Raw genomic sequence first — 24,117 nt, forward strand, 5'->3', positions numbered from 1 at the left:
CCATGAATAATATATCTTTTTTATCTTTATCTTTTTATAACAGAATAAAAAAAATTGATACAAGTATCTTGTACAAATGTAGTGTATTCACACGAGGCCTGCCTTTGCGTGGGCTTGATGGACAGCTTGAGTTAATCACTCATTAATCCCTTTGTGTTTCTGGCTTTGGAGAGCAGGAAATTGTGCTATTTTTACAAGACAACCACCAGGCTCATGCAGAGCTAATGGTGAATTAGTGTGTGTTACACAGATGGATAGGCGACACCGGCCCTGAAGAGGTCTGTTAATTTTTTTTTTTCATACAGTATTTAAAAAACAGCAGTGTTAATACAATCAAAGTAAATAAAATACTGTCTGTACACTTTAAACATTACAAATTCACTTAAACCATTGAGCTTCTAACAATGGTACCTGAGGACGAATATAAAAACGGACAAATTGTGCGTGCATGGGTGTGAGGAGGAAATTTGATCAGGAAAAAAAAAAATGCAGCAAATTTTTAAAGGGATAGTTCAACATTTTGGCAAGTTTGCCTATTGCCATAATCCCTTCATAGCAGTAGGTTCATTACCTTTAATTATTGGTGCATGTTGTTTTAAGATCAGCAGGGCAGAGACGTGAGCTGCTCAGTGAACACATTGGAGGTGAATGGTACAGGTCCCATGTCCCTCAACAAACTCATCAAATACACAATCATGGACAAGTTGTGACCTGCACATTCACCACGCTATAAAATAATCATGTAATTATGTAACATTACGATATGCAAAGCAAATACTCGGAACTACTTGCGCTTTTGAAATCACTCCGCCCAGCAGTCGTGTCTGGAATGTAGTTCCGGCTGCACATTTGCCTCGAAAACAACTCATTCTCGTAATATTACATTATTATCTCATAGCGTGGTGAATGTGCGGGTCACAACTTGTCCACCAGAGTGTTTTGGAGTTGTTGGATTGTGTATTTGATGAGTTTGATGAGGGAAAGGCGAAAGTACCGTTCACCTCCGTTGCGTTCGCTGAGCAGCTCACGTCTCTGCCCCGCTAATCACAAAACAACATGCACTAATAATTAAAGCAAATTAACCTACACCTATGATTATAGAGGTTATGGCAATAGGCGAATTTGCCAAAATGTTGAATTATCCCTTTAAGAGTCTCCTCCAGAGCAGCCGACTTGGCTCAATCTGTCCTTCTATGTGTGCCATGATCTCCCTGAGCCTCTAGCTCCTTGTGCTGAGTGTCTGAGCAGAGGGTTTCCTGCCCCGTTCCCCCGTTCATCCTGGTTGTCTGGTAGCCAGCCACGAGGCGGTGGCAGCTGGGGAGGCTGCACCGGTCCCGCTGGTCCCTCCTCTTCTCTTCTTGGCTCATCATCATCATCGTCGTCTCCCTCTGCATGATCTGAGCTGCGTCTCCTGGGTGCAGGGGCCGGTGCTTCATGCCTGCCTCTAGGACCACGGATACTCCCGGGACCCTTCTCGTCGTCTGTGGTGTGAACTTCCAGAAACGGAGAGGGAGGGGGTCGGGGAGAAGCAGCCGCAGACTCTCGGATGGTGTTCAACCTCCTCATGGGAACCAGAGAGCGGGACGAAGAGCGCGGTTCTGAGAGACGGTCCAGATCACCGCCGCCTGATAAAACACCAGAGTTTCATTATAGCTCAACCACACACAAAAAAATGTTGGGTTATCTCTGTAACCCAATTTCTGAGTTATTGGTGTTGGGTTAAGTTTTTGGGTTATTTTTCCAGAGCGTAACCCATTTTCAGGGTTATAGGCTATGAACCCAATTCCTGGGTTGTTCAAGTAATTGGATATTTTTTTACAAGAGTTTACTTTTAATAGGTTTATATTAAAACATAAGATAATCAATCGAGAAAGTTTTCTTTCTCTTTTGAAGAGGTACTAATGATAAGTAATTGTACTTGAAGGACCATTTAACCACTTTTCAATCTAGGTCTGCAGGGAGCGCTCCAAACTTGTTAACCAGTGACACCACTGCCATTCATTTCTGTGACAGTGGTGTCACTTGGTAGAAAAGTTTGGAGCACTCTCTGTAGTTTTTAACAACCAAACTGTTGGGTTAAAAAAAAACAAAAAAAACCCAATTTTAACCCTGGTTTGAATAAGGACAAACCCCTTTTTTGGGTTATTTTAACCCAATGGGTTAAGAGAAAAAGAAAAAAAAGAATAAGTTAAAATTAACCCAAAAAAGCGGTTTGTCCTTATTTGAACCAGCAGTTGGGTTAAAATTGGGTTATTTTTTAACCCAACAGTTTTTAGTGTGCAAAAGTCATCCATCCAGGGAAACAAATTAAATATCTAAAACTCACCAAAACTTCGTCTTCTGAGGGCAGACTCCAGGTCTCCACCGGCCTGGAGGGAGTAGTACTTCTGAGACTTGGGGATGTTTAGATCAGGCTGGGAAGAGGAAGAGGAGTGAAGGTCAGGCAGATGAGAAGACAAAGAAAGCAACATCTTGTTTAAAGGGATACTTAAGTTCACCCAAAATTGATAATTCACAGAGATTTGCTGCAAGATGTTTGTTCATCGTTGTAAACCAACATCTCGCAGCAAATCTCGCGCAGCCACTGGGAGCTACTGCTACAACAAGGCTAAAAACAGAGATCAAATTAATTTTTCCGAACAACTTTTTCATGTGGCGGCTTCAAGACACTTGGGTCAGTACGGACGAGCAGTATGGAGGTATTTGGATGTTTCATAGTGTGTGTTTTGGCCTCCTGGAACTCCAAAAGCGTTTTGATGACTCCAAAAGTTCTCCAAACCCTTCCTTGGCATGACGGTGAGTACAGATGATTGGTGAATTATTGATTTTGGGTGCCGTATCCCTTTAACATCCATAAGAACAGAAACCCACCGTGTCACGGAAACTTGAGGCCCGGAGGCTGCGCCGGACGCTGGCGTGGCGGCGGATCAGAATCTCCCTGGTGCTGCTCTCATCGGGCAGATTGTACTTGTTGGTGTACGCCATGGTCTGGAGGAGAGGGAGAGATGTTTAGAGAAATAGTTCACTAAACAACAAAACAACATCACTGTCCTGCTAATTACTGTAAAACACTATAACACCAAATGTATGTTAATCTGTGCACACTAAAAACAGTTGGGTTAAAAAATAACCCAATTTTAACCCAACTGCTGGTTCAGATAAGGACAAACCCCTTTTTTTGGGTTATTTTAACCAAAAAGGTTGGGTTATTCTTTTTGACCCAACTTTTGGGTTGAATATTCAACTGTTTCACTGAAAAATAACCCAATTATTTGAACAACCCAGGAATTGGGTTAAATTCATAGCCTATAACCCTGAAAATGGGTTACACTCTGGAAAAATAACCCAAAAATTTAACTCAACACCAATAACTCAGAAATTGGGTTACAGAAATAACCCAACATTTTTTAGTGTGCTGCTAAAAATAGTCCCATATAAAACAAATGCTCTACTTCCTGCTGTTACAGTAACTGTTGTTGCTGTTTTATTAAATAAAAAAGAAAGATTTGTTTTATCTATTTTAACCCAGGTGTCATATTTCTATAACTTTGATTAATTTAAATTCTTCCACTGTCAAAATGTTTTATTCCATTTGATTGCTCAAAGGCTTTATAATTATTTTCCAACCTACGGCATATTAGCTCATTAAACTTATCACTAGTGGTGTCACTTCATGTTTTATTCATATTCATACATCGGTGGGAACATATGAGGGCAGAGCGCCGCTGGAAAGCATTACACGCACATGAAGGTTGAGGTAAAAGTTCCCAGAGGAGGAAAAGTGTTGAACTTGTGAGAGGGAAGAAGTTGTTGAACTTATCTGAGAATATTAATACAGTATTATAAATTACATCTCTTCTTATAAAGGTGTTTTTTACCTTCTGTCGGATCTTGTACATGTTCTTCGACAGGATGTCGTGCATATTTCTCACGTCAGCAGCCAGGAACCTCTTCTTCGGTCGAGATGCCGCCTTCATCTCATCGCTGATCAGAGATGAGAGCAATGGAACAGTGGATTAGACACTAATCAAGTCTAATGCTTTATTATTGTATGACTATTGACATGAATGCATTGTAGTTTAACAGCACCATCAGCTGGAAATTAGATTTAATATAAAGGTTTTGTTCATTTAGCTGATGCACTCAGATATAGTTTCTGTTGTCTTCCTCAGAGACACATAAGCTGATTAGATGCTGTAACTTTTTGGGTTGCCAGGTTGTGCAGAATATTAGCTCACTTTCATTTAAAGCTATTTATTGAAATATTTTGATCATTTTACTCTAAGAAATTATGTTTGTCTTAATAAATAAGGCTAAAACTGATCAATCTGTGTGACTTACTGCAGAGAGATAATAGACGGCGCTGCACTGAGGTCTCCCAAAGGTGTGTCCAGCAAATCGATGGCGTTCTGCAGCTCCAGTTTCTTATACAGAGACACAATGCTGGACTCAGCCCTGTTGTCTCGCAGCAGGATACGCCTCAAAACACGATCGTTGAACTTCTTGAATCTGAAAAGGATAAAGATAATTAGTGTATGAAGTCGTGTTGCTGCAGGAAAAGACCCACCGGTTCACATTAGAGGAGGAGAATGGGGGAAAGAACTTTCAATCGAATCCCATTAACATAGATCATCAGAGAGACTCCTACTTGTCTTTCCAGTAGTAGTGACTCCACTGGCCGCACAGGTCCTCGATGCCGGAGACGATGTGCTCCATCACCTGGACAAAACACATCCAATCAGGGCCGTTGCTAGGAATTCTGGGGCCCCTGAAAGAACACTAAAGTGGGCCCCTACCCCCTGACTTTTCCACTTTTTTTTCTTAGACTATGTATATATTATCATTTTTTATTTAGCCTACTTTGTTTTGATGCTAGTGCAGCATTACTATTAGGGGTGTGCCAAAAAATCGATTCACACACGAATCGCAATTCTCATTTAATACGATTCCCAAAATCGATTTTAAAAAATAAAAAAATTAAACAAATCTGCTGGCTGTCGGCCTCGATTTCCTTAGAATTTAAAAGGCAGCATGTTTAACTGCACTATTTTAAATAAAGAGGCACTTTTAATTTTGTTACTTAAAGGTTGAATATGTAGAATATTTATTAAAAGCTATATTTTTTCAAAAATAATACATCCATGGGGCCTTTAGAGGGGTACAGAATGAAAGTATTGCTTTTCCATTAAAAAAATTTTTTTAGTCTGAATTATTATTTTTAATATTTTTGACGGGCTCGACAATGACTTTCTGTCAACGTTCTGTTTACATTCGTACCTGCCCGTAGCCGACACGTGGCTCAGTTCTCCGCTGTTTTCCTGCCTCCTCCCGGTCGGATGCGTTTGTTTCCAACCAAGCCTTTTTAATAATCAATCGGTGGATCAATGGATTATCATATACTTGTTAGGATGGGTGTATTTGTGTAGTCTTATCTGTCATAAACACGTTTATCGTCGCGGACTTTCGGTGCCACGGAGCTCCTTTTTTTTTTTTTTTTTTCCAACTTGACGAGAGCAGTGACAGCGGAGGCTCTGAGGCTCTGAGGCTCTGAGCAGCAGCGGTGTGAAGGCAGAGAGCCTCCACTCTCCCTGTAACACGCTACAAGTCATTCATTCTGCTGTTAATGACGGTAAAAATGAAACATAAGGTAAATATCCTGCTTAGTCCTCCTCCTCTGCTGTCCTCTGATCAGAGCGGAGTCCCTAGCAACGGCCCGTTTTACCTAGCAACGGTCTGGCAATCGACTGCTGGAATTCTTTTTCTGTTGTTTTTCTTGTCATTCTACATAGTCAACCTTTAAGCAATATGTGATATTGCTTTTATGCAACAGTTTCAACAATTCCATCTAAGCCTGGATAAATGTTTAAAACTCAATAAATGTGAAAAAGGACACTTTAGTCATTCTGTCTTGTAAAGCAGACTGGAGTAGATCATGCGGATCCTTTGCACACCGATAGACTGAAGCAGAAATCATTATGAATCAAATCGTTTTGAATCGAAAATCGATTTTGAATCGAATCGTAGCCCCAAAAATCAGAATCGAATCTAATCGTGAGATAGTAAAAGATTCCCATCCCTAATTACTATGAGTATTAGTCAGGATCTTATGTAGAATAATTCAGTCATACAAATATTAGACTACTGGGGTTTTTTGTGGGCCCCACTGGGCGCTGGGCCCCTCGAATTATCATCACCTTTTTCCCCTACGGCCCTGCGTCCAATCACATGGGTTAAAAAAGACATAAGGGCTAAAATCAGCAAAGCAGAAGAAAACAGACTCGTACCCTGCCGTGAACCTCTACATTGATGGTGTTCAGGTCTTTGTTGGTCCTCCTGATGTTCAGATACTCTACGATTGGACGGATGCTGATGCCCTGGAGAGAGGAACATGTTATCATACTGTAGGTAGTGGTTAGAAGCCAGAGGCTGTGTGTGTTGTGACTGACCGAAGGCCCACCTGTATGAACACAGTGAAGATGATGATGGCGATGGAAGCCGTCACAAACAGGTTCTTCCTGTTGATGGTATCGGGCAGGGTGAAGGCCAGGGCGAAGCAGATTGCCCCTCGCAGGCCTCCGTAGGCGAGACCGAACTGGTCCTTGTAGTTGATGTGGATGGTTCGGAACGGGTTGATGATCTGGGACAACACCAGGATCCCTGCAGGGAAGAAAAGGACGGATGAAGCTGTTTGCACGATGCATGGATTTAGATTTTAGATTTTTCTTGTTCAAATTTACTTTTTATTTTAAGAAAAAATGATATATGTTACGGTTATATATGTTACTCTTAATTTTGTATACAGAGATAAAGAAAAAAGAAAGAAGGAAAGAAAGAAAGAGGAAAGAAAGAAAGAAAGAAAGAAAGAAAGAAAGAAAAAGCTTTGTCTTTGTCTATGTTACGGTTATATATGTTACTCTTAATTTTGTATACATGTCATCAAGTCTTATCATCAAACCAGATAAGGAGAGATAAAGAAAAAAGAAAGAAAGAAAGAAAGAAAGAAAGAAAGAAAGAAAGAAAGAAAGAAAGAAAGAAAGAAAGAAAGAAAGAAAGAAAGAAAGAAAGAAAGAAAGAAAGAAAGAAAGAAAAAGCTTTGTCTTTGTCTATGTTACGGTTATATATGTTACTCTTAATTTTGTATACATGTCATCACGTCCAGATAAGGAGAGATAAAAAAAAAAAGAAAGAAGCAAAGAAAGAAAGAGGAAAGAAAGAAAGAAAGAAAGAAAGAAAGAAAGAAAGAAAGAAAGAAAGAAAGAAAGAAAGAAAGAAAAAGCTTTGTCTTTGTCTATGTTACGGTTATATATGTTACTCTTAATTTTGTATACATGTCATCAAGTCTTATCATCAAACCAGATAAGGAGAGATAAAGAAAAAAGAAAGAAAGAAAGAAAGAAAGAAAGAAAGAAAGAAAGAAAGAAAGAAAGAAAGAAAGAAAGAAAGAAAGAAAGAAAGAAAGAAAGAAAGAAAAAGCTTTGTCTTTGTCTATGTTAAGGTTATACTGTATATGTTACTCTTAATTTTGTATACATGTCATCAAGTCTTATCATCAAACCAGATAAGGAGAGATAAAGAAAAAAGAAAGAAAGAAAGAAAGAAAGAAAGAAAGAAAGAAAGAAAGAAAGAAAGAAAGAAAGAAAGAAAGAAAGAAAGAAAGATTTTTTTTTTTGATTTTTAAAACCAAACTTTTATTATCAGTCTGTCCTTTGTCACACAACTCTATCAAAATCAATCACACAGAGCAAACCAGGACATAATCAACTGAGCAAATGACGACAACAGAAAAGACTCAGAAACTCAGGACTAGTGAGTCCTCCTGGACCGAACACAAAACACCATTCACAGCCCAGGTCTTCACAAAACCCTCTATCTGGTCAGTCAGCTTGTAGAAGCTGAACTCCACCCTCAGCCGAGCTGCCAGCATCCCCGTTACCATAGCCACCACCTCCTGTGACCCCTGACCCCTCACCCTGTTCTTGCGTGTTTTCCAAGTGACTAGCTTTGATAACCCTGAGATGTAGTTGATGAGTGTGTGTGTGTTGCCTTCTTCCTTGCGGAGTAGCGTGGCCCATAGATGTATAAACAGAAAGAGAAGTGCTCCCCTAAGAAAGAAAGAAAGAAAGAAAGAAAGAAAGAAAGAAAGAAAGAAAGAAAGAAAGAAAAAGCTTTGTCACGGTCTCTCTCACCCAGTCCTCTCCAGACGAAGGCAAAGACCAGCGTGAACAGGATGTAGGCCCAGTTCCACTCGTGGTCGGTCGTTATGGTAACAACACCCAGGAAGAAGAAGATGAGGGTCTCGGAGACGGTGGCCAGCATCTTCACCACATGACGGATGGTGGTGCAGGATCTCTGGGACACGTTCTCCTCCACGTAGTACTTCATGGTGATGGCGCATGTTATGATGCTGCAGGGAGGAAAAAAACAAAGTCAAATCTGTGCAATCAGGCATCAAAGAAAAACACAGTCCGGAGGGGAAAGATTTATATCTTGGTGCAACTGTTTTCCCACATTATTTACTGTCGCTACCAGAAAACGCCAAGTCAGCACACCCTTATACTGTAGTTTGTGTCTGTGCGCACAGCTATGAAGTTACTTTATTAGTGTAGAGGAAACAGGGTTTTCTAATATTCCCCAGCATAAAGGAGAAACTAGAGGAAGCAATAAATCACACTTTTTTAGTATTTAGAGAATCTGTTCTGTTATTCTCAGGGCTGCAACTTCTGTGAATGTTTATATTCTGAATATTAAAAATAGTAGCAGTAGTGGTTGAACTTTCTTTCCTTTTTTTATCCTTTTGTTTATAATAAATGTATATATAAAATGTATTTTATTTCTTTTTCCTTTCTCTTTCTCTCTTTTCATATAAATGTTTGGTAATTTATTTGTTTGTAAGGGTAACAACAGGTGGGGGGGAAAGAAAGAAAAAAAAACACTTGTGTAATACTGAAATTACATGTAAAGTAAATTTGTAAACCAAAGTGGAATAAAGAAATATACCAAAAAATAAATAAATAGTAGCTGCAATGCTTTGAATTTTATATTTGAATCAAGCCACAACCCTCACTTACGCCAGAACGCTGGAGATGGCGAACAGCTCGGCCACCAGGTAGGCCAGGTAGCTGAACATGAAGACGAAGAGCGGCTCGATGGGACGGACGTTGTGGGTGAAACGCGTGGTGAACGCCGCCACGAATCCGAAAAGGAGGCCGAAGAGGAAGCCGCCCAGCGCCACCACGAAGAACCGGGCCACTCCCAGGAACACGTCGGTGGATTCGACCACGGGCAGGTCTGCCAGGAAGGTGAACATGCTGTAGAGCACCTGAGGGGAGGGACAGAGGATCAGATTTTTTTTTTTTTTTTTAATCAAATATCCAATTGTGGTATACATGCAAACAGACAGAAACACAAAAAGACAAAAGGAAAAAGTTATTTTTTAAAAAGAGTAACAAGGCCCTCTGTTACCACAATCCCATTTCAGGGTAAAGGTATTCAGACCAACCCTGGCTAACTGTCCACTGAAATTTCAGGAACATTTTGAAGCGTTCTATATTTAATTGTTGTCTTTTTGTAGGTCTATAAATAAAGGCTTTTCCTATCCGTACTAATTATATTAGATCTTATTAAAGGGACAACAAGGAGTTTCTATTTGGTTATAAAAAAGTCTCACGTTAATGTGGATGAATCTCCGTTACCCACACTTGTTAATGGGTCCATTTTAGATAAATCTATCGTTTTGTCTCTATTGTTATTTTGTTATTATTAGTGGTGTTATTTTGTTATTATTAGTGGTGTTATTACTTTCGGTTTCGTGGCGAGTCATGAGAATAACGCCGCCGAATTGCCGTTTATGGTCGGAACTACGACGGTATGTGATCGTCTTCCAACCTCTGACTTTAATTCTTGATGAATGAAAACATGAGTCTGTCTTGCGGCTCATAAATGTAGTGTGGAAACGCTTCGCTTTTCCAAAACTCCTCGTTGTCCCTTTAATAATGAAGGTCCTTTCCTTCTGCATCATTGCAGATTATATGAGAAACAGTGAAAGTTTGAACTATGAACAGAAATCCAGTCACCAACTTGAATCCAAAACAGTGCAACTTCCTTGCAACAGTGGTGTGCACAGGTGGGGGGCAGGGGGGTGGTCGCCCCCCTTCATGGCCCAATTGTTGAAAAACACAAGCTACAGTGCCCTCTTTGGAGCCAAAATGCATGATAGAGTGCCCTCTTCTGTGGTGAGGACTGTATGTGCCCTTTTTTTCTTCTTATCGCCCCTGCCCTTTAAAAAGTCTGTGCACGTTTTTTACTTTGTTTTTGTAGGAAAATATCCATAAATATTTTTTAACTGTGTAAGTCTAATAGAGATGTAGAAAGTGGTTGTGTGTAAATACATGTAAAGCTTTTATTTAGGATCATATTTTAAAAAATCAACATACAGCTGGATGTAAAGTTTCCATAGAGATAGTTACCGCATGTGTTACAGTAAATACCACACACACAGTGAACTGGAGATGACAGGCAGCTGCTGTCAAACAAGTTCAACTGCTCTGATGAAAATCCTTTAATTCATTCACTGTTTAAAATTGTTTGGCTCATTTTGGGTCAGGCTGGTGATCATGCACCGACCTGACAGGAGCCGCTCAACTGGTAAAACTGACACGTTTTTTTTTTTTTTTTTTTAAAGCACATTTGTCTTCGGTGACAGTTTGCAACTGAAGCCAATCAGTGCCAGGAAGTGAAACTTGCCTTTCAAGTGAAACTCAGCCGAAGCAAAGGCGGGCTTGACATTCCCATTTAACAATAGGGAACTGGACAAACTAGACTGAGGGGGAAACTGCGTGCAGGGGAAAAGACATCTCCCTCCAGGCATGGGGCAAGTTTCTTTTTGTGCTCAAATCTCTCAGCAATAAGATGCATATCCTATAAAACATATAAAGAAAACACACATATCCCTTGCACTCACCACAGTGACGGCATCGTTGAAGAGTCCCTCTCCAAATATGACTATGTAGGTCTGCTCATTGATGCCTATGTCCTCAAACACATTCAGAGCAGCCACAGGGTCCACGGCCGAGATGATGGCGGCAAACAGCAAGTTCTCCTGCAAAGTTAAGAGAGTGGAAGACAAATAAAGCTCAGTCCCTCTGTTTGGGTTTGGGCACCGGAGTGATTTAGTGCACGACAGCAGACGGAGTGTGTTTACATTTTGATTTATGGACTATTGGCTGCAAAGCTGAAGTGCAATATTCAGGTTTAACCTTTGCACATAGATGTGTGATGAATGATTAAATGAAAGGTCGACATTGTTTTGAGCCACCGGCAGCAAATTCACTTCAAAATATCTAAATCAGCAGGGCCGTTGCTAAGAATTCTGGGCCCCCTGAAACAATACTAAAGTGGGCCCCTGACTTTTCCACTTTTTTTCTTAAACTACGTATGTATTATCATTTTTTATTTAGCCTACTTTGTTTTGATGCTAATGCAGCATTACTATGAGTATTAGTCAGGGTCTTATGCAGAATAATTCAGTCATACAAAGATTAGACTTCCCTACTGGGCGCTGGGCCCCTAGAATTATCATCACCTTTCTCCCCTATACAACGGCCCTGTGCATCAGTCACTTTTCCCTTTTCACACCTTTAACCCACTTTCACTGACCTGCAGGTTGATGTCCTGAATCCCAAACACCTCAAACTGGCAGATGGCGAACAGAGAAATGCCGATGCCGATGCTGTTCCACAGCGTCCCCACCACGGCGTACCACAGCACCGTGCCCACGTTTTCGAAGAACGGCCGGGTGGGCATGAAGTAGCCGTTGTCCAGGATGATGGGCGGGAGCATGTAGAGGAAGAAGACGTTGGAGCTGAGCACGGCCGGGGGCTCCTCTTTGACCGAGTGCATGATGGCGCCCACCACCAGGCCGATCGCGATCAAGAGGCAGGACTCAGGGATCCAGATGGTGATTTTGTGGTAGATGTGGAAACCTGGAGGGAAGACAGTGCAAAGATTGGACTTTATAAACTCCTACTGGAATTATCCTGGTTGAAAACCCTGATCCAAGCCTTTAAAGGGATACTGTAGTTCACCCAAAATTCAAATTTCACTCATTATCTCCTCACCCTCATGTCGACTAAGAGCTGTGAGAATTTTCAGAGTCCTCCGTCCCTTCTCTGAGTTACAGGGGGGTCCGCGCAGCAGTATTTGTCCATATAATGGTTGTCAATGGATACCAACTTTCTTTGTCCAAACAGACACACCAAAAAACATCCAAATACCTCCATACTACTCGTCTGTAATGTCCCTCTTGTATTGAAGCCCCGACATGAGAAATTGTTCCGCCGGTCAGTGCAAATCACGCGAGATTTGCACTGACACAGGAAGAGCAGTGAACCGAGACACTGGGAGCTTCCGCTACAAACAAGCTTAAAATATAGACTTATTTAATTTTTTTCGGAACAATTTCTCATGTCGGGGCTTCAATACAAGAGGGACATTACAGACGAGCAGTATGGAGGTATTTGGATGTTTTTTGGTGTGTCTTTTTGGACAAAGAAAGTTGGTATCCATTGACAACCATTATATGGACAAATACTGCTGCGCGGACCCCCCCGTAACTCAGAGAAGGAACGGAGGACTCTGAAAATTCGTAGTAGATAATGAGTGAAATTTGAATATCCCTTTAATTTACAGTACATGCACACACAAATAGAAACCAAACATACCGATTTTGGCAAAGGAGGCCAACAGCACCCATAGAGTAATCTCAAAGGGAACCTGTATCCGAGGGTAGTCCATAGTAAACACAGGGAGGCTGGCCCTCTCCGGCTCGGGAAAGGCCTGAGGTTCATTGTGGAAAGGTTCGATGGTGGGAAGGTTGGTCCCAGCTGAGGGTTTAGGTTCCTGTAGCTCACATTTTACACCGAAGCAGCAGAGCAAGAGGAGCAGAAGCATGAAAGAAACTCCTCTGTGAGTCCTGAGTTCAGATAAAAGCAGCGTCCTCATCTTCACCGGCTGACACAGATCTTAGCTATTTCCAATGTGAGTTAAAAAACACTCAAAATAGAAGCTCCAAATAAATATAAATCTTAATTCCTGTACTCCAGTCCATGTCCGGATCAAAGTTTCAGTTGGAAAAACGTCATACTGCACTGAGAGAAACACACAGAGACTCCTTCCTTCTAAACTGTCTCAGCAGGATTTTGTATGAGCTGCAACACAATTCTGGTTTTGCTGAAGTGTTGCTGAACCTGCTTGTCACCTATGTCATGGCTACTGGGTGGAGCCCCTCAGGATGTCCTAATGACATGAGAGCAAAACTTGACAGTGTTGTTGCAATGTTGTAAATACACTTGCTGTTCCGGTTCAGTATAAATAAGTATTCAAATTAACCAGTGCCAACCCAAGCACTGATTTAAAGGTGTGACACAGGTAAGGTGTGCAAAGGTATGGTAGAGCTGCATCCTTTGAATATTATGTCCAAATTTTGCAATAAGTCATAGTGTCCATATGATGGCAGTATAAGATAAAATAAGATCAAACAATCTGCGCTGCACAGCAGCTCTACAATCACATGGGCAACTTCTTATTGTGATCAATATTATACATTAATTTCTCTTATTAGATGTTGTTAATTGGGCTCTATGCACAGCTCCACTACTTCCTGAATTTAAGGCAGGTCCTTCATTTCCTGTCTTACATTATTGGACAAACTGATTAATCCAGGTGTGTCTGAGTATAGTCACAATGGTCAGACACACCTGGATTAATCAGTTTGTCCAATAATGTAAGACAGGAAATGAATGACCTAGTGGAGCTGTGCATAGAGCCCATTGGCAATCAAATATTGATTAGTTATGCCACAAACTATATTAGTTCGCCACTGTGTGTTTATGTGCAAAAAGGTTTTTAATGCTGATATTGGTAGTATTTGCGTAGTTTTTTTCTTCCATTGCACAGTTTATACATTATTTAATTTGGTACAGTTTATTGTATTTATTTATGTAATTTGTTTTATTTCATACTGATGTACCTATACATCATTTTATATGGATGGATTTCTATATTTTTTTCTTCATTTTTATTATCATATTATATATGTGCGCTTCTTGAATTTCCTTTGGGATCAATAAAGTAGGCTAAGTCTGTGTCTCTATGTCTAAGTCTAAGTAGGTTATATCTTATATTACTACATTTGATTGATCTTATTGTGAGTTTTATTTGCAGAACTACAGATGTGAGTGATCTTGAGCAAACGTACTTACTTTTACAGTTGCGGAGCTGCTTATTTTCTCGTTTTTTATTTCAATTTCTCATTATTTTGAAAAAACGTAGGCTGTCAACAGAGTTGCCTACGTAATGACGCAAACGGCGTGCGACGCAGCGGGGGGCGTGGCCAGCGGCTGGTAGCTGCTGCAGCTACGGGAACTGAGCCTGCCAGTCAGAAACAGTGGGGCAGCCCGGAGGACACACTCCGCAGAACAGTTGTTTTTACTCTTATCATCGAATAAACGGATATTTCACCACCGCACAAACCTAAATTGGTAAGTTATGTTTATTTACAGCAGGTTTTAATTGAAATGACGCAGCGTAATGACGGTTTTAACGGCTAAAGAGAGCTAACGGCTGCGGCGTTGTCAGTGTTTATAGTTTTCTATAAGTTCAGAAACGGGAAACAGGTTTTGTGTTTGAGCCATAAGAAGACAGCACTGAATAATGTTTCTATCACATAACTCAAATAGGCTACAGAAGAAAAAGAAAAAGAAAAAGAAAGCATTGAAGTGCATTAGACTGACGCCGAGGTATGATGGGACGTAGGGGGTCAGCAACAAGGACAGTGCACGCAGTTAAAAAAGCGAAATAATGCTTATAAATGAAGTAACGTGCTATATAATCAAGCTGTCAGTCATCTTATAATGTAAACGCGCTTCCTTAAGTTGTGACAGGCGGGTCACAGCCTGAGAAACACTGCTGCCGCTAGTATTACGTAACTTAGTGAGGAAACGGTGCATTTTCCTCTTAGCCTGGAGTCATAACAGACATAACAGTATTTATTGCTTTGATTTATTATGTTCATTGCAGGTATAACTCATCCTGTTAAACAAAGATCATCCATGCTTGTGCTTTTGCAGGGCGTGTGTAGTGATTTTGCTGAGTATGTATACGTATATTGTGTGTATGTGTGTCTGTCTGGATGCTGACTGATGCTGAACTACTCATGTGCTGAGTCTGTGTGAGTGAGTTTGTGCAATGTTTGTGTGCTCACACAGTCGACTGCTGCAGTCCCCACGGCTGGTTTAGAGTTTCGCTGTGCAGGGGGAGTCAAGGTCAGACAGCATGGACACACACTGATTACAAAGAGATGATGCTGCTGCTCTTCATCATGAGGAGGAGAGGGAACCTGTGTGAACATGAGGCCTTCTGCTGTGGTGCTGCATGAGGTGATGTGCGTGTGTGTGTGCGATCACAGTGACTGAAAGCGTGGAAACAAACTTTATAGTGCTTGTCAGTTCAGTTACAATAGAAACTGTTCAGCGTTATTCTTTTATTTGGTGTTATTGAAGAAAAACATGTGTAAAAACATCAGATTATCTCCAGATAACAGTATGATATTAACAATTATTTTACGAAAGTTTCTCCCTGTGCTGTTTTTCATACTTTCTGTGGTAGGTTGGAAAACTTCTCCTTTTCCATTTCCTCCTGCCCTTCCACACAAATCACTGCATGTCACTCTCTATCTCCTCAGCCCCAGACGCCGGTGTGTGTGTATGTGTGTGTGTGTCCTTGTTCCAGGCCTCTGAGTTCAAATTCTGACGCAGGTGGTTTGGTTTTTAGCAGCCATGTTTTAACAACAGTTAGGATGCAGGTAGTTAGAGAGAGAGAGATGACATGAATGTTTCAGAGGCTATTTCTGCTCATGATGTGTCATATTGTCAGGATGATGGTTCATATCGATTCCTAACTCATTTCCACACTTATTGTTCAAAATTGTTTCACTTCCTATCCAGTTACTGACAGCAGTAGCTATGCTTTTTGTGTTTGTTGTGAAAGTGAAATTAAAGGGATAGTTGAACATTCGGTCAAATTGGCCCATTGCCATAATCCCTATAGTTTTCAGAGTAGGTTCGTTACTTTTAATTGTCGGTGCAAGATACTTTTAGAACGGCAGAGCAGAGCCGTGAGCTGCTCAGAGCTACGCTACGGAGGCTAATGGGATTTCTTGGTTTCCCTCATCAAACTCATTAAATACACAATCCAACAACTCCACAACGCTCTGGTGGACAAGTTGTGACCTGCACATTCACGTCGATATGAGATAATAACAGAACGTTACCAGACAGAATTGTTTTAGAGGCAAATGCATAGGCAGAACTAAACTGCCCCCAAACCAGCGGTTTTGCATGAATCTCCCTCTAAAACAACTCTGTCTGGTAACGTTGTGTTATTATCTCATAGCGTGGTGAATGTGCAGGTCACAACTTGTCCACCAGAGTGTTGTGAAGTTGTTGGATTGTGTGTTTGATGAGTTTGATGACGGAAACCAAGAAATTCCATTAGCCTTCGTAGTGTAGCTCTGAGCAGCTCGCCGCTCTGCTCTGCCATTCTAAAAACAGCTTGCACCGACAATTAAAGGTAACAAACCTACTCCGAAAACTATAGGGATTATAGCAATGGGCCAATTTGTCAAAATGTTCAACTATCCCTTTAATATTTGGTGGTTTTGATGCAATCAATTACATTGAGTCATTTACTTGGTTTAAAAATGTCAGAAAATGGAGAATAATGCGATTTCTTACGACTAGTGTTGCATGCTTTTTCCAAACAGCGGTCTACAACGCAAATATATTCAGTGTGCCATCATTTGTGACAAAAGAGAGCGGCAAATATTCACATAGAGAATATTTGGCAGTTCTTCTTGGGGAAAAATGACTGAAATGACTTATCGCTGATCAGAATGGTTTGCTGATCGAGCTTCTGTCTGTTGCCTGATTGATTAATCAGCTAATCGTCTTATCTATAGAGACTTTTGTAGTTTTTTGCATCGATTAATGAGGTTTCAGATTAGAGGTGAATCCTACAGTAGTTGGTAAAACCAGCTGTTAGCGCTGTCGTGGTTGTATTGATGGATTGTGATTTGACTTGAAATCGCAGGGTTAGTGAATCCCTCTGTATCCTGTGTGTGTGTGTGTGTGTGTGTGTGTGTGTGTGCATGTGTGTGTGTGATGACTCATCAAACTCTCCCAAACTCTCCCACTCAGCTCCAGAGGGTCGAGCAGAAGCCTGTTGATTCATCCTCATCTGTGACTTCCTCTGCTCCGTCGTTCCTCGCAGGCACGTGCGTGACGCTATCGACAGATGTTGCCGCCTTATTGCCCGTGTCTGTTTTTAAATTTATGGATGGACGGAGGAGGAGGAGGAGAAGCATAAAGATTACATAATGTGGGGGTACAGGCACATAGACATTCAGTGGGTCCTTAATGAGCTGTATCATCCTCTTCACCAAAATGGATCGCTCTCTCACCCGTCAGTGTCATTAGGTTATTTTTAACACACAATAGTTACACAATGAGTAGAGCGGATCGTCCCTTGACGACTATACATATTAGAAAACTAATAATTACATTAGTAAACAAAACAAAAGGTAAATATCCTAAATTATAATAGTAATTTAGACTTAAATTCTTAGAAATAAACTGATACAACAATGCTTTCCTTTATCTGTCATGGTGTTACGATTTTTCACAACACTATGAATGTGTAAAATCAAATATAGTCAAAATATAATTACATTACTCATTGTTTACACAAGTATCTATTAATATATGACCAATAATTAACCCCCCAGGGGAAGTGTTTGAAATATTCAGGTCATAAATTGTCATCTATACCAAATGTTTACATTCATTTTAATCGTTTTTTGTTTTGTTTTGGTTTGTTTTTTAATACAAATGACACGCTAACATTTAAATTCCTACCCATTCAATGTTACGTTAGTTAAATGGACCAGTATCTGTGCATTTACCTTTATTTTGGCGCGCATCTGTCAATATGGTTCCTACATAATCTCATTTGTGAATTGATGGTATTTAGAAATCTTTGCGATTAATTAATTGTGGCGTTTAATACCACGATTAATTGTGAAAACAAGTAATCGTGACATCCCTACTATCTGTTGATACAGAGGTTGATTTATCAGGTCAGTTTACAATGGAAGCCCATTGTTGACACACTCAAAGTGATGTGCGTGTTTTTTTTCAGCGTCTCGCACAGATAAACACAAAGACACACCGGTCTGCTGATGCTCGGCCGCTCACACAACTGTTCATTAAATTATTGATGAGCACAAGGGGGGGGGGACGGAGAAGCATCAAAAGGAAGAGACAGGGACCTGTGCGGGGGTGTGTGTGTGTGTGTCTGCTGCCCAAAGATGGGACCACCACATGGAGCATGGCAAAAAACGTGATTCGTCTCCCTACGGTCTCCGCATGCAAGCCAGCTCCACTCTGCAAAAAATGTCTGTTGCATCAAAAGATTTTAGTCCTGCAAAAAATAAATGTATGTTGCTTTATTGTTGATCAACTTAGTTTGAATGAAGTTTAACTTAACTTAACTTAAGATAAGATAATCCTTTATTTGTCCTACAGCGGGGAAATTTACAAGGTTGCAGCAGCAGTAAAGAAACAGAAACGAAAAGTATAGCACAGATAATAAATAGAAAATAGCAACAGCAGCAAAAAGAAAGCAGTGTTTGTAATAGAGTATGATTAATGAATAATAAGAATAAGAAAAATGAATAATAAGAATAAGAAAAAGAAAAAAAGAGCAAAGACACTCAGTTTATGTAGCTGATTCTAAAGCACAGTCCTGCAGTACATCAAGGTTATTCATTGCCACTGTAACATTGTGTTTGTGACTTAATGTTTCTATTATCATTATTAGACTGCAGACAGACACACCCCCTCTTCCAGAAGCATCACTCTGCCTCTCTCTGGTGATCAGTCGTCCCTCAGAGGAAGAAGAGCTGTTATTGCTGCAGACTGGAGCAGGGAAAGGGTTAATTGCCTCGATTGTTTGGGAAGCAGCGAGCTGTCGGAAAGGGAGGAGGGACAGAGAGAGAGAGAGAGAGAGTAAAGGGTGAGGAAGAGGAGAGGAGAGGAGAGGGCGAGGGCTGGCTGCAGTCTCCCTGCGTGAGTTTGTTTACATCCCATCGGCAGCAGAACAGACAGACAGAGCGAAGCGGAGCGGCCGTTCTTCCTCCGGTATGTGTGTAAACCATAACGCCGCTGAAACGCACACACACATTCTGCACGGCGATGCTGCTGCTTTTTATGTTGTTATGACAGCGACATCTGATCCGGGTTCAGGCATTTGGGGGAGAAACTGCACCATCATGCTGTATGCTAATTGTTTATCCTGGAACCAGTCATAGTGTGTTGTGTTAAAAAAAAAGAAAGAAAAGATGCGGGCTGAGACATGACAGATACAGGATGCGTTCACTTACCACGCTCCAAAGACTTGAGCCAATGCAGCTCCAGTGTCGTTGCAGTGAAGAGGCAGGTGCATGACTTCTATGGTGACTTTCACTTTTGAGAGATGTTGCATTTAAGTGCGTTCATTTTGCAAGCAGGCAGGTTAGAGGCAGAGAGTTTCTGAGATCTTATAAGGAAGCTTAAAGAGATGGTTCAACATTTAGCAAATTCGCCTATTGCCAAATCCCTATAGTCTTAGAAGTAGGTTCATTACGTTTAATTTAATTGTCGGTGCAAGCTGTTTTGAGATCGGTGGGGCAGAGACGTGAGCTGCTTAGCTAACGCAATGGATCAAATTCATCAAATACACAATCCAGCAACTCCAAAACACTCTTATGGACAAGTTGTGACCTGCACATTTGCCACACTATAAGATAATAATCTGAGACAGAGTTGTTTTCGAGGCAAATGCATAGCCGGAACTACATTCCAGACACGGCTGCTGGGTGGAGTGATTTCAAAAGCAAAGTAAAGTAGTTACAAGTATTTGCTTCATGTGTCGTAATGTTACATAAGAATACGTTATTATTTCACAGTGTGCGAATGTGCAGAGTTTTGGAGTTGTTGGATTGTGTATTTGATGAGTTTGATAAGGGAAAGTTGAAAGTACCGTGCGCCTCCGTTGTGTTCACTGAGCAGCTCACGTCTCTGCCCCGCTGATCTCAAAGCAACATGCACCGATAATTAAACGTTATGAACCTACCTCTATAGGGACTATAGGGACTATAGGGATTATGGCAATAGGCCAATTTGCCAAAATGTTGAACTATCCCTTTAATGTTTTATTTCAAGATGTTGCACTGACAGTGGCTTGGAACAGTTATTTACATCATCAAGTCAACTGATGATCGGTTTCTCAGTCAATAAATGAATAGTTTGGTTATAAAATGACCAGTTTGTCTTGAAACAAATACTCAACTGATCAGTTTTGAAAATTGACGGCTTGAAATTGACATCTTTCTCTTCTGTTGATGGGCAGAGCAGCCATCTTGGATGTTGAGGTTTGGGTCGATGAGAGTCTTCTGACTCTTTGAGCTGGAAATCCAGTTTTTAGAAGACATCTCAATTTAAATATCTCATATCATAAGTGTAGTGTGAGGTTTTTTTTGCTGACTTTTGAGGAAGACAGCGCACTGCAATTGAAACATGTCAAATTAAAATAAAATTTTCCCTTTTGTCTGTTCAAAAGAAGCAAAAAACTCTAAAAACTGAAGAAAAGAAGACATACGCTGCCTTGGATAAGAGATGTATCATATTTCGGAGCTGCTCTCTGGTCAGACACACGTCGACAATGTGAAATGACAATGTGAACCGAGGACCGGGGAGATCCAGCCAGACTGAAAAGGCTGTGTCACACCGACCGGTCAGCCTGCCAAGGCAGATCTGGGCGCGCAGGCCTCATCCCCCGACAACATTACAGTCACAGTATGTCTCTTTTCAGAGAGAGCGCCCCGCGCCCTCGTGATGTTAAACGCCATGCCTCCAAATGACAAATGAGGCAGACAAACGTTTGTCCGTCCTCCTGGCAAACGCCATCACCGTGGACACAGATGGCTGAAACTCAATCGGCAGGAACAGAGGTGTGAAACAGACCTGTTACATGGCAGGTTTGACTGATTTTTATTCTAAAAGCCTCAAGTCAGAAAGTCCCCTTTCTGTTTCATTTAATATTTAACGATAACAACGTATTCCTGCAGAGAGAGAAGCTGCTCCTGCATTTACTGGTTCTCTGTGTGACTTCATCGAGGTGACTCACTGTGTGTTTCTGTCTGCTGATTCTAATGATTCAGACCAGATGAGGTCATGATGATGATGAGGATGATGATGTGGACCTTTAAAAGTTTTCTATCAGCTCTGGCACAGACAGGTGGCTTCATCCTCATCTTCTGGGACTCGGTGCCTTCACCCTTCTCCTCTTCATCAGCAGCTCTTCATTGATTACTTCCCTCGCATTGTGGGAACTGATGCTCGCAGTTTTTTTTTCTTTTCCTCGGGAGGCCGCCGAAAAGAGACGCGTAACCCGACCCTGCCAGCTCACTTCTGCTTTCAGCCGGTCCCTGCAAACGCCCCAGACTGCTGTTTTAAGTTGTTCTTACGGGCTTTTCTTAGAATTGCGAGGTTCATTTTTGTGGCATCATGGCAGGAAATCCCACAACGGTGATGGACGCTGTGCTGCTCGTACCGGAGATAATGTCTCATTATAGTCGGTGATTTGAACCAATGAAATGATCTTTTGTGTTATCAAGTTCAGCCAAGAGTGAAAGTGATTTCAACTGCTCAACTAGCGGCAGGGTTTCTACTTCATTTGGGGAACTGAGTGTGTGTGTTCTTGTTGTACCTCTATCTTTGTGAACCACTTTCAGTTCCAAAATGAAAGAATGAGCATATTTGAGTGGCTAAGACTGATTATTTTTTATTTTTTAATCATTTTTAACTCTGTAAGACAGCGAAAACACGTGTAGCTCAAATCAAACTGAAGATATCTTTTATTAAACCGTGTTTTTTTCTCATTTTTTTCCCATGAATGTGTAGATTTAAGTGCAGACTGAGGGTTGCCACTTGCAGACAGATCCTCCCTTTTAATCCACTTCCTGAAACAACAGAAGGAAGTAGTGCCAAGTTGAGAAAGAAGTGCACTCACTCTCGCGGTTTGTCTGAATCACACTGGAGCAACGTTACACTTAAGACTTAACACCTGTGGTCACCGTGGTAACCGATTTCAGCAGCTGTTCACACGTTGCCACCCCAGAAAAAGATGTAATGCTAAAACAAGTATGATACAAAATAAGTATAAGTGAAACAAACCTCCAACGTGTCAATACGTGCAGGATGCTGTTTGTGAGCTGTGATCTGCAGTGGGGTGGTGAGACTGACAAAGCGTGTGTGTGTGTGTGTGTGTGTGTGTGTGTGTGTGTGTTAGGGTGTGGGCTCTGCTCATTTTCATGTGAAAGGGCTACAGCTGCTCCGTCCCTCTAAAGAAATTATTCATGCTTTATTCTAATGCTGATCATAGTGGGTCCACACAACACACACACACACAGAATGACTATTATTGGCTCAGCAACATTAGTAGATTAGATTACTGTTGCGTATTTTCTATTTTTTGCTTTAGAAGTGAACCAACACTGACTCAAATCATGACGGTTGTAATAAATGATAATAAAAGTGTTGGCGTTCAGTGCGTGAAAAGATAAATAAATCCATAAATCTCATAGAAGACGTACGAGCCGCCACTGTAAAATATAAAAACTTTGCTTTTTTGTGTGTCTGCAGGTCGTGAACCGCTGCCGACCTCACTGAACCTGGACCAGTTCACTTCCTCCTCTCCAACAACCCAAAGTGAGTAGATTCTAGCACCCACAAACCTACAACCGCAACACCATCAAAATAGCATGAGTCTAATATGGGTTCATCTATTTCTGATGTCATCGTGCACTTTAGCTCAACTTTAATTATCTTTAAAGGGATAGTAGCATTTTTTTAAAGTGGGGTTGTATGATCTACAAATAGCCCCTAAGTACTTTAATTGCAGTAGAAGACTCTCTGCACTCCGCCCATAATAGCCCTGCCCAGAGATTTACAACATACAGTATTGTGAATGGACCCAAAGAAACGGCCTATTTTCGTGGCCTAAAAGAGGTTTTACGTGAAAAAAAAACTCAGTTCCATTGTTCGCTATAATATAATTTTTTCCAGCCCCTCAAAAACACAGTTTTTATTTGGATCTAACCAACTGCTGATCGGTGGGCGCTAACCCTGGGCGGAGGGATACGTGAGTTGGTTAGGTCCAAATAAAAACTGCGTTTTTCCTGCACTTTGAAGGGCTGGAAAAAATTATATTATAGCGAACTATGGAACTGAGTTTTTTTTTTTCACGTAAAACCTCTTTTAGGCCGTGAAAATAGGCCGTTTCTTTGGGTCTGTTCACAACAATATATGTTGTAAATCTCTGGGCAGGGCTATTATGGGCTGGCGTTGCTAACGGGAGGAGTGCAGAGAGTCTTCTACTGCAATTAAAGTACTTAGGGGCTATTTGTAGATCATACAACCCCACTTTAAAAAAATACTACTATCCCTTTAACTTCTGATATCAGACAGGTTTATCATAACTTCGATCAAATCCCAGCCGGTTTGATGAATAACTTCTCCATATCATGTCACAACGCGTGATAAACCACCCTGGGTGAGAATTAAAGGTGATGTTTTGACATATAAAAGGTTCCTCTAAACGTCAGAATAAAGGACAGAGGTCAGACGGCCGCTGCACTGTCAGTCTCCTCACGTTTCCCCTCGTCGGCCTGAGCACAGTGGGCGCACTGATTTGTTGCAGCGAGCAGTACACAAGGTCTTTGTATTGAAACCGCTCTCTGCTCGCTCTTCTGTCTAGAGTTGTAGTAAAATGTAGACTAGGCATTGAGATGTACTGTATGTAATCTCTTGAAGCACTTGAATGCATCACAGTTAGAGTTATCACTGTGTAATGGAAAGTCGCTCCTTCACAGAGCGGACGTTTGGTTTAACTCTTATCGAACCCGCCGTGGTGAACACTAACACAGGGACGGATCGCAGGCAGCCTCGTATTTTAGATATGAAA

The 24,117-nt window shown here is 41.1% G+C and overlaps 2 protein-coding genes across 14 annotated transcripts in view; one reads left to right on the plus strand and one right to left on the minus strand.

Annotated features, from left to right (window-relative positions):
• Positions 1 to 1,123: 1,123 nt before the first annotated feature.
• LOC146990944 (sodium/hydrogen exchanger 2-like) lies at positions 1,124 to 13,226 on the minus strand. The gene is made up of 13 exons (XM_085802125.1): positions 12,720 to 13,226; positions 11,656 to 11,981; positions 10,961 to 11,098; positions 9,069 to 9,319; positions 8,187 to 8,404; positions 6,458 to 6,657; positions 6,285 to 6,374; positions 4,649 to 4,719; positions 4,342 to 4,509; positions 3,879 to 3,984; positions 2,872 to 2,988; positions 2,327 to 2,414; positions 1,124 to 1,625 (listed from the first exon to the last, which is right to left on the minus strand). The coding sequence occupies exons 1-13, from the start codon at positions 12,997 to 12,999 to the stop codon at positions 1,192 to 1,194; spliced, it is 2,487 nt and encodes an 828-aa protein (XP_085658251.1). The 5' UTR covers positions 13,000 to 13,226; the 3' UTR covers positions 1,124 to 1,191.
• A 1,159-nt stretch (positions 13,227 to 14,385) lies between these two features.
• The window catches only part of LOC146990945 (inositol polyphosphate-4-phosphatase type I A-like), a 50,295-nt gene continuing 40,563 nt past the window's right edge, over positions 14,386 to 24,117 (plus strand). For 6 of the 13 annotated variants that reach the window (XM_085802029.1, XM_085802000.1, XM_085802039.1 and 3 more), the window contains exons 1-2: positions 14,387 to 14,537; positions 22,797 to 22,862. The gene's annotated coding sequence lies outside the window, so the exon portion shown is untranslated. Of the gene's footprint in view, positions 14,538 to 22,796; positions 22,863 to 24,117 lie in introns of all 13 variants that reach the window. The other 7 variants (XM_085801992.1, XM_085802009.1, XM_085802078.1 and 4 more) reach the window with 4 other exon arrangements.

Source organism: Trachurus japonicus, chromosome 2 (genome assembly GCF_045865225.1).
Source record: "Trachurus japonicus isolate A0001 chromosome 2, Traja_1.0".
In the NCBI taxonomy this organism is placed as follows: Eukaryota; Metazoa; Chordata; class Actinopteri; order Carangiformes; family Carangidae; genus Trachurus; species Trachurus japonicus.

Excerpts from the sequence above, each read along its gene's own strand:
- LOC146990944 (XM_085802125.1), bottom strand. The coding sequence starts at position 12,999 with ATGAGGACGCTGCTTTTATCTGAACTCAGGACTCACAGAGGAGTTTCT. Across the intron at positions 11,099-11,655 it reads TTCAGGACATCAACCTGCAG|GAGAACTTGCTGTTTGCCGC; the intron begins GTCAGTGAAAGT and ends TTAACTTTGCAG. Across the intron at positions 6,375-6,457 it reads TCTTCACTGTGTTCATACAG|GGCATCAGCATCCGTCCAAT; the intron begins GTGGGCCTTCGG and ends TCCTCTCTCCAG.